General features: G+C 57.1%; 1 protein-coding gene across 1 annotated transcript; it reads left to right on the top strand.

The window, feature by feature from the left end:
• Positions 202-4464, top strand: CHAC1 (ChaC glutathione specific gamma-glutamylcyclotransferase 1). Its single transcript, XM_013966985.2, has 3 exons — positions 202-593; positions 1024-1059; positions 1500-4464. Exons 1-3 carry the CDS (start codon positions 372-374, stop codon positions 1899-1901), a joined length of 660 nt encoding a protein of 219 aa, XP_013822439.1. The 5' UTR covers positions 202-371; the 3' UTR covers positions 1902-4464.

Below are 9748 nucleotides of genomic sequence, written 5' to 3'. Positions count from 1 at the left end.
GAAAAGCCTCCTCCGCCGTTGCATCACTCCTGCCAGGTTTGCTACAGAGGTGGAGTCGAACCAATCAGCGGGCTCGCTGGGCCCGGGGCCGGCCACGTAGTTACCCACTCAGAGGGCGGCGCGGTTAACTGGACAGGAAAATCCGAAGGTGATTGGCCAAAAGGGAATTTGCCCCGCCCCAATAAACGCGAAAGCTGGCTGCGAGGGGTGGGGCTTCCCGGCCTAAGGGTTTAAAGAGCGCCTCGGACGGGGCCGCGCAGCTGGAGCGACCAAGCGGTGCCAGGCCAGGTGTGCGCGTCGGTCGGTCCTTCCGTGCCCGCGCCGGAGACCAGCCCCGGAGGCCGCCCGGGCCCGTCCCTGTGCCCGGCACCATGAAGCAGGAGACTGCAGCCCAGAACTCCCCTCCCGCCTCTCCTCCCTCCTCACAACCCCTCTCCGAAGACGGCGACCCCCAAGCGTTGTGGATTTTTGGGTACGGCTCCCTGGTGTGGAGGCCCGACTTCGCCTACAGTGACAGCCGTGTGGGCTTCGTGCGCGGCTACAGCCGCCGCTTCTGGCAGGGAGACACCTTCCATCGCGGCAGTGACAAGATGGTGAGCATCCGACCCTGCCAGGGTGAATGACGGGGGTTGGGGCAGGATAGTGGGCGCTGCGCTGGTGCCCTGGAGTATCCGGGCCTATTTGGGCTGACAGTGACTCCGTCAGGATGGGGGTAATGGGAGAACCTTGCAAGGCGTTGTGACTTAAATTTGTGTGCCTAGTGGGTCACTGTGTGATGCCTAGAGCCTGATCCTGTGGATCACCGTGTTGATGAATATTTCTGATGACCAATCTGGACCACTCCCATGTGTCTACCTCTCTTACATACATGCATCACTCCCTCCACTCCCACGCCCCCCACCTAGCCCCCCAAGAGTGGGGCTATTTGAGGCCTGGGATAGAAGGGTTACTAAGGGTTTTCTCTACCAGTGATGGCTGAACTCATTTCTAACTTCTTTTTCAAAATCTCTCTTCCCTCCCTAGCCTGGTCGTGTGGTGACCCTCCTTGAAGATCGTGAGGTAAGTGCCAGAGTCAAGAAAGAGATCCAGCATGGAGGGGTGCAGACAGGCAGAGCTCATGGACCCTTGGCCACAGGCTAGATTAGATAGATACCCCTCTGGCTGAGAGGAAGGTTGAGTCTTGATAAGTGCTTCTCACAAGAATCACCTGAGGATCTTTTTAAAACATAGATTTTAATATGAGATTTAGAGTGGCCTGAAACGCATTCCTAACAAGCTTACAGGTGATGCCATTGTTTCTCAGACCAAACTCTGAGCCGAATTTTTGTTCTCTCTGGGGCTAGTCTGCCTTCTCAACCCTGATTAAGGGAGGGTGAGGGTTTGCTCTATTAATAGTAGAGGGCTCATCAGCAGTCTGCCCACTTCCCTTATCAAGCACAGGCCTGGGTGGGATCAGAAGGAACTTTGTGACTGACTCTGGTACCCATATTTTCTCCCAGGGCTGCACTTGGGGTGTGGCATACCAGGTGCAAGGCGAGCAGGTGAGCGAGGCCCTGAAGTACCTGAACGTGCGGGAGGCAGTGCTTGGCGGCTATGATACCAAGGAGGTCACCTTCTACCCTCAAGATACCCCTGACCAACCACTCAAGGCATTGGCCTACGTGGCCACCCCACAGAACCCTGGCTACCTGGGTCCTGCCCCCGAGGAGGCCATCGCTACACAGATCTTGGCCTGCCGAGGCTTCTCTGGGCACAACCTTGAGTACTTGCTGCGCCTGGCGGACTTCATGCAGCTCTGTGGGCCCCAGGCTCAGGATGAGCACCTGGCCGCCATCGTGGACGCTGTAGGCACCATGCTGCCCTGCTTCTGTCCCACTGAGCAGGCTTTGGCACTGGTCTGAGGGGCTGAGCCCCTGCAGGGAGTGCCTACATGGACACGGGGGCCAGGTCCCCACTCCAATGCACATAGACAGACTTGATACAGCTGGAGCTCACTGAGAGGACTCAGTGGGCCGACAGGGGCCTCTCTTAACCCCCTGCCTGTCCACCAGCCCCCAGATCTCCTGCTTGACACTGACTTACTACTTGAAACTTTATTTATTGCACCATGTTGGTGTGGTGGGCAGGGTGGGGGGCCTGCCCTAGATACAGGGGAACTGCTGAGCAGTGCCCCACCCCAGGTGCCTGGGCCCTGGCTGGAATCCCCCCAGTGCTGCTACTGTCCCCATGCTACCCAGGCCTCCATCTTCCCAGGGAGCCTCCAAGAGCCTTGACCGTCTGCCTGCCCCCTCCAGACCAACCATTTCCCAGCCCCAGAAACACCACCTGCCAAGGGTCCCAGCCTGCTGGTGAGGGTGTAGAAGGGAGTGAGGAGAGGGAGCCCTGTAGGATCTGAGGCCCTGCAGCGTGTTCATCCTCCGGGTCCCCAGGGCAGGCTGGCTCTGCAGCCCAGACACAGCTGCTGAGGCTGAGCCAAGGCCTCTTCCCCATTTGGCTTTGTTTCCCTGTTCCTCAGTCTGTCTGTCTGGGCTACTTCTGTCTGTCAGTCTATTCCTGGGAAGCTTATCACTGTAGGTAGGCCCTGGCCCTTTCCTAGTCTGTCCCATACTGTAATCCATAAACTGACCTCATTATCTGTGCTGTGCTGGAATATGGTTCTTTCTTCAGATGGGGGTTTGGGATGAGTGAGGGGGTGTGCCCCCGAAAGACTCATTAGAGGGGGAAGGGCTCCCTCTTCATCCCCCATGGCTCTCCCAGAGAGGAACTGCTGAGCAGGCAGGGCTGCGGGGTTCTTAGTGCACACGAAGAATGCCCCCCCAAGGCATGCAGATTCTGCCTGGGCCGCTCCACTTGGCAGCCCTGTGAGTAGTCCTTGCCAGTGGCCTGGTAGCCTGCATCTCCCCCAGCTGCTCTGAAGAGGTGGACAGGTGTGGAGTTCACATCAGGTCTCCCTCCACTTGCAGGGTCAGCTGCTGCCTCTTCTTGACAGGGAAGCTAGATCTCTGGCTTCCTGATGAAGGAGCCATGTGGGTTCAAAGGGCTTCAAGGGCAAGGTGGTGAAAACTTGTGAGACAGTGCTGACAGTGCAGGCCTGGAGGACCTGGTGGCCCTTTGACTTCTGAGGTCCAGGAGCTCGTTTTTGCCTCCTGGCCCTTGGTGTGGTCTGTGCCTTCTCTGTCACCCTGACCTACCTGCCAGGACTCAAATCCAAAAGGGAGTCCCCTTTTGGACTGGGCACCCCCAGTCTGCTGTTTGTTTGCCATCTGCCTGCCTCTGGCTACTCTTCCCTCCCCCAGCCCTCCCCCCATCCCCCACCCCCAGGTGCAAGTCCCAGACCCCAAGATCTCAGCCTGACCCTGGGCTCCTCAACTGGAAATGGCCCCTCAGTGGATTGATCCTTTACTCCTGGACCTGTGGAATGGGTGCAGGGGCCAGATAAGGCTCTTGCAGCAGAAGCGCCTGGCTGTAAGCCAGCCTCCCCCTCACTTGCTCAGTGACCTCCAGAAAAGCCGTCTCTGAGCCTCTGTTTACCCTGGGGTGCTGTGTGGTGGGTGTTGCCGCCACTCTTGTTATGGCTGATGCCCTGGTTTGGTCTTGGTGTCCCCAGCAGGGTCAGCTCTGACCAAGCTGGGCAGCCATTGTGCCTGGGAAGGGTGCCCATGTCTTGGCAGCCTCGTGTCTTGGCCATTGATGGGAAAAGAAGTCCAGCCAGGTTCTTCTGGGAGCTCGGTCAGGACAGCACAACAGGAGGAGGTGACGGGAGGCAGGGAACCCTGGGCAGCTGCCTTCTGTGGCAGGGCAGGGCCAGACAGCCAGATACTCACATCAGAGCCTGCTCCATATGAATGTGTGTAGGGGTGGGGAAGGTCACTTGCCTGCTGCACGTGGTCTCACATACTTCAAGTCATTCATTCAGCGAGTATTTACTAAGGTGCTGCTACATGCCACACACCAATTTAGACACTGGAGATACAACAGAGAAGAAATCCTGCTCCTCAAAGACCTCTGAATGGTGACCATTCAGCCTGAAATGTGTCATGATGGGAACAGGGTACTCAGTGTAGAAAGGGCTCTTGACCCTGAGGTTGAGGGGAGGTCAGGGAAGGCTTTCAGGAGGAGAAGTTATGAGGTTGAGAAGGGGTCTCTAGCAAACAGAGGCAGGAACAGCTTGTACCAGAGGGGTGCAAGATCAGCCCTGCTGGGACAGTGCGGTGGGGAAGAGGGCATGGGGAAGGATGGGTAGCAAGACCTCATTTCACTGGCTGCTCTGGTGAGCTGTGCTGTGGAGGTGGAATTCCTCCTGGGTTAGTGGGGGCCCCCTGTGGATTCTGAGTGGGGAAGAGGCTACTTAAAAAGGAACACTGGCTGCTGTGTCAGACTGGGGGAGGAAGGTCAAAGGCCAGGGAGAGGGGAGGTGGCTGGAGCTGTGGGGTGCAGTGGGAAAAGACAGGACGGTAGATTTGAGAGCCGTTTAGATAGTGAGGTCAGCAGGATTGCATGTGGCTGGCTGATGAGGAGAGAGTAGAGGGCCAGGGTTCTCTGCAGTGGCAGCCTTGGAAAGGATGGGGGTGGAGATCTGCCCAGATGTTTGCCTTGGGGGCGCCTGTGGGCAGTGGCGTGCACGCGGGTGTTCCGGTGGCAGCTGGATATGTGGGGCTGGGACTCAGGACAGTCACATGGGCTGGAGGTAGAGATTTGGGAGCTCCACCCATCAAGCCAGTGCTTGAAGCAGAGAGAAAGAACAAGCCCCAGGCCAACCCTGAGGCCTCCGGCCCTGGCAGGGTGAGCAAAGCAAGAAGGGTTGGGAACAAGCAGCTGGAGAGGCAGGAGAAACCAGGAGAGCGTGGTTTTCTGAGAGCCAGGGTCACACTGCTGAGATCTCAAGGGAAATGAGACCAGAGGAATATCCACTGGATGAAGTGCCAGGGGGTCCTCAGTGGTGTCAGTGGTGGGGAACCACAGGGTGGGGCTGAGAAGCTAGTGGGAGGGAAGTAGACAGCTCCCCAGAAAGTTGACTCTGAAGAGAGAAGCTGACGGGTGACTGAGAAGGCATGGAAGTCTGAGGACCCCAAGAGCTTCTGTTGATGTGGGATATAGCAATTGACAACATTTAGTGTATTAGGAATTGAGAAGTGTAAAACATATTTTATCAAATAAGAAAAATCCATTATATGGTAACATATTTTAAGGAAAAATGATTCTACTTTTTTAATGGAAGCAGCTGAATTCTTTTCCAAATTCACGTATAGCTCTTGAAGACTCTCCTGTACCCTTGTGAGAAAATGAGAGTGAAAGGCTAATAACCTCTCAGTAGTGTTATGAAAATTGTTTTGACCTCACAGACCTCCTGAGAGGGTTTTGAGAACTCCCAGGAGTCCGTGAGCCATTTTTATTTATTTTCTTTTTTAGTTGAAGGGATTTAGGCAGGATGGGTGCCCAACCATAGACCACTGGCATTCTGGGATTCAGGAGTTAGCAGGGATCTTGGAAATCATGGCTCAGGGGTAAAGAATACGCCTGCAGTGCAGGAGACATAGGAGACATCCGGTTCCATCCCTGGGTTGGGAAGATCCCCTGGAGAAGGAAATGGCAACCCACTCCAGTATTCTTGCCGGAAAATTCCTTGGACAGAGGAGCCTGGCAGCCTATAATCCATAGCACCGCAAAGAGTCCCGTAGGGTCTGAAAGAGTCCGACATGACTGAGCGACTGAATGCACACACAGAGAAATCACCATCTTGTCCATCATCCCTCAAGGGCATCCTTCTGGAGAACAGGGGATGAGCAGGAAGGATCAGTCAGTTCACTCGTAGTTTATTGTGTCTACAGCAGGCTGAGGGGCCCTGGACCTCCAGCTGCGGGGGAGCCGGACTAGCAAAGTCTCTCTCACACCTAGCCTGGGGCAACTCCGAGCTCAGGGAATAGGGCAGAGGCAGCTGGGTCAGGGAGGGCCTTAAGGAAGCTGCTGGAATCCACGGAGAGGAGGCTCACTCCAGGTTCGTGGGGATGGCGTCAGCAGATGAGGGAGGGACAGCGCGGAGGAAGCCTGCGGGTGTTGGGGACAAGGTGGCAAGCTACCTTGGAGTCAGTCCTTGGAGGAAGTGTTGGACTTTATCTTGCAGGGAAGTAGAGTTCGGTGGTGCTGTTTTTGTTTTTCCCACAGAAGGGTCTTTGTTTGTTTTTGTTCTTTTTGTTTTGTCTGCTTGTCAAGCAGACAAGTGTTGTGTTCGGGTCTGGGCTTAAGGAGGCTTGTGCTTGTGGCAGGGGAAGGCCGTGAGGCAGGCACGGGCTGGGAAGGGCTGAGCCGAAACCAGCAGCAGGGAATGTGGGGACACCTGGCAGCCAGTTGAGATGGGGGTAAGCAGGAGGGGATCCCAGGGTTTTGCTGCGTAAGAAGGAAATGGCACCCCACTCCAGTATTCTTGCCTGGAGAATCCCGTGGACGGAGGAGCCTGGCGGGCTGCAGTCCATGGGTCGCAAAGAGTCGGACGTGACTGAGCGACTTCACTTTCACTTTGCAAGGGCACGTGAGCAAACACGACTTCAGCCTACAAGCGCCTTTCTAGGGCTGACGGGCTCTGGGGGTTCTCCAGGTGGCTCCCCGACTGGGTCCCAAGAGGGAGATTGCTCCTGCTCGTGCTGCCATTCCTCTGAGGACAGTGATGGCAGAAACGCGAAAGGAGCTGGGCCTCGAACGGGGGACACCTTGTCTCTCCCCGGGCCTGGGTCTGAGGAGGGTCAGGGCGCTCTGGGGCCAGGTTGGGGGGATAGGTCACAGGGAGGGTGTCGCTGTGGGCCTAGGTGGGAGCGCGAACGCCAGCCTCCTGCCCCAGCTCTGGGATGACCACATACCCCAGAGTGCTGGGTAGACAGTCAACAGGCCTAGTTTGCTCCTGTTGTTCTGAGGTAGTTATTACTTTCACTCTCAGAACATCCAGGTTTGGGTAGTTTAAACTGCATGCTGGCTGTGGGAACTGGGACCCAGCAGTTTTTTGCTGTTGTTGTGGGTTTATTTTGTTGTTGTTTAGTTCTATTTTTCAGCCATGCAGGATCTTAACTCCCCACCAGGGCCTGAGCCCACGTCCCCTGCAATGGAAGCCTCCAGCCTTAACCCCTGGCCATCTAGGGATGTCCTTGAGCAGGGCTGCTTTATCTGGCGCCTGTCAGAGGCAGTTGACCGAAGCCCCCGACCACCCCGTCCCCTCCTGCCCTCTTCGCCCTGTCCCTGGACCCCCGGACCCTGCCCAGGGGCACGAGGGCACCACTCTTCTCTGCCCTTTCCGGTGCCCCTGGAGAGTCCCTCCAGGCCTGTGCTTCCTGGTTCATGGTTGCCCGGGCATTCCGTGGGCATGAGGGAGAGCAGACACACCCTGAAAGCACAGCCACCAGGCACTCTCCCCCGTCACCATCACCATCCCTGCCCCTCCAGGAAGGAGAGGATACCGGGGGCGCCCACACCCTCCAACTTGATCAGCGTCCCTGCCCTGCAAACACTCTTCAGGGTAGACCATTTTCCTCCACTACCACCCCCCCAGGAAGGTAGAGCCCCGGGGTGAGCACCCCCTCTGTCACCCTTAAACGTGGGCCCAGTCTCCTTTCTCAGACCTGCTGCTGTCCTCCCTGACCTAAGGGTGCCCTCCCAGCCCTCCCACCTGCTCCCTAACACTGCCTCTTTCCCCAGACCACTGTCATGCCTTCCAAACTGATCCATGTCCCCAGTTCGATGCCCTCCTGGATATTCATCTTCTACATGATTTCAAACATAACTCTGACCACCACTCTGCCCACGGATGACTTCCCATAGCGTGTTGTGTCCCTTGGGGTAAACGTCCCCGCCCCCAGCCCCTCCATCCTGCTCCTGCTTGCTGTCTCCTCCCACCTTGTGCTATTTCTGGTCACCATGCCTTTGCTTCTACTACTTTGCCCATGCGACACTTTGCCCAACCTTCTCACAGCCTTCGGAACTCAGCGCCAGCATCGTGCCTGCAGAAGCTGCTGTTGACCTGGGCTGGGGCTGGCTGGGGCCCCACCTCGTGCCCAGGACCCCACCCTCAGGGACGTGATGCTTGCAGAGATGTCCCCGCTAGGCCCTGCCCATCCCCCTTCCCCAGGGTGGGAGCTGAATGTCACCCTGCACGTAGCATAGCTCTGGGCCCCACAGAAACTCAGGGGACCTATGGGGAGTGGGGTTTAATGAGACACCCCTTCTGAGCACAGTGTCACGCTTCCCCTTGGAGGGAAAGGCCCCGTGAACACCACGGTCACGGCCAAGGGAAACGACGGCCAAGCTGCCTCCTAGGGCTAGCATTCAAAGTGAATGTTTCTGTGCATGGCCAGGAGTGTGGGACAAGGAGCTGCTGGGGCCAGGGCGGACCAGCTCTGCTCCGCTTGGGCAGACCAGCGTGTGCCTGTCAGAGGGCACTGACTTACCCTGGGCCGCCCCTCTCTCCCCTTCAGTCAGTCGGAGAGAGGTCAGGCCCTAAACACACCAGGGGAAGGGCCGCCCTTTGCAGGCAGGTCAAGGGCAGGCTCCGAGCCCTTGCTAGTCCTCTCTGCTCTGGGCACCAACCTGGAGGGCTGTTAGTCCTGTCTCCTGGGCTAGTGCTCCCAGTCCCCACAGGAGGGGGAGCTGGGCCCTCGTGGGAACGACCTGAGGGTGTTGGTGACTGGTGGAGGAGGGGACGGTAGTCATGTACCCACCTGTGTCTCCTCCCCCACCCCCCATGGTCAGACTCCTGCCAGGCAGGCCGTCATGTCCCTGCCAGGTCAGCGGGGTGGCCCTGGCTGGGAGGATGTGGAGTCCATGGTGTGAAAGCTGCCCACACGGGGTGCCTGAGTCATCCATCCGCAGGAGTAGGCCCTCATTCATGGGGATTTCCGGAAGAAGGGAGACCCACTTCCTGCTCACAGGTTGCTTGCTGCCCTGAGAGGCGTGACACACACCTGACACGCCTGCCACACACCTGCGATGTCCAGGGTGCCTTCTTACTTTGTAATCCACTCTCCATTAAAGCCTCATCCCTGCCGGCTCTGGCCTGGCTACCTCATCACGCAGACCTGAGGGCTCAGTTGAGATGTCCCTTCTCTGGGAAGCCTTCTCTGAACCTTCTCTACTTGTCCATCATGGCCTGGCTTTGGGGCCCTGACATGCATCTCTTATATCTGTGCTTTTTATCTTGCACATTTGATGGCACTGTGCTCCTTGTTGGCCTCCCCAGTGGACTGTGCGCCCTTGACGAGCTTCCCAGAGCCTGCACACAGTAGGTGCTCACCTTGTTTGCTGAATGAAAGCCCATGCCCTCAGTAAGAAGCAGACCCTGGCAAGGGGAGGATGGGGTCTGAGGAGGCCGTTCTGGGCTCTATCTTCACAAAAGGGACAGTGCAGCAGACGTGGGTGGGCCAGTGGGGGTGCAGGGGATAGGAGGAGACAGACCTGCAGTGATTATCCTCGACCCCAAATCTGCCAGGGCCTTACACCCTGGGCAGGACATTGAATCACTGTTCAGATGCAAAGGAAGAGAACTGGGCCGGCGTCCAAAGTTTCCAGTCCTGTTTTAAGCCTTGTGTCTTAGACGAGGCTCTTTTCTTCTCTCTGGGTCTTCATTTCCTCAAATGTAAAATGAAGAGCTGCACGAGAAGCCTGCTCCCATCCAGCTCCAGGGTCTTCCCTTTTACAGGAAAGACATGGGCTTGCATTTGAAGGGACTGAGTTCAAGAACCAGGGCTCCATGTACCCTGTGGGTCCTGGG

The sequence above is a fragment of the Capra hircus genome, chromosome 10 (assembly GCF_001704415.2).
Source record: "Capra hircus breed San Clemente chromosome 10, ASM170441v1, whole genome shotgun sequence".
Taxonomy (NCBI): domain Eukaryota; kingdom Metazoa; phylum Chordata; class Mammalia; order Artiodactyla; family Bovidae; genus Capra; species Capra hircus.
Note: the sequence above shows the minus strand (reverse complement) of the source record. Positions and strands in the feature narration are given on the sequence as shown.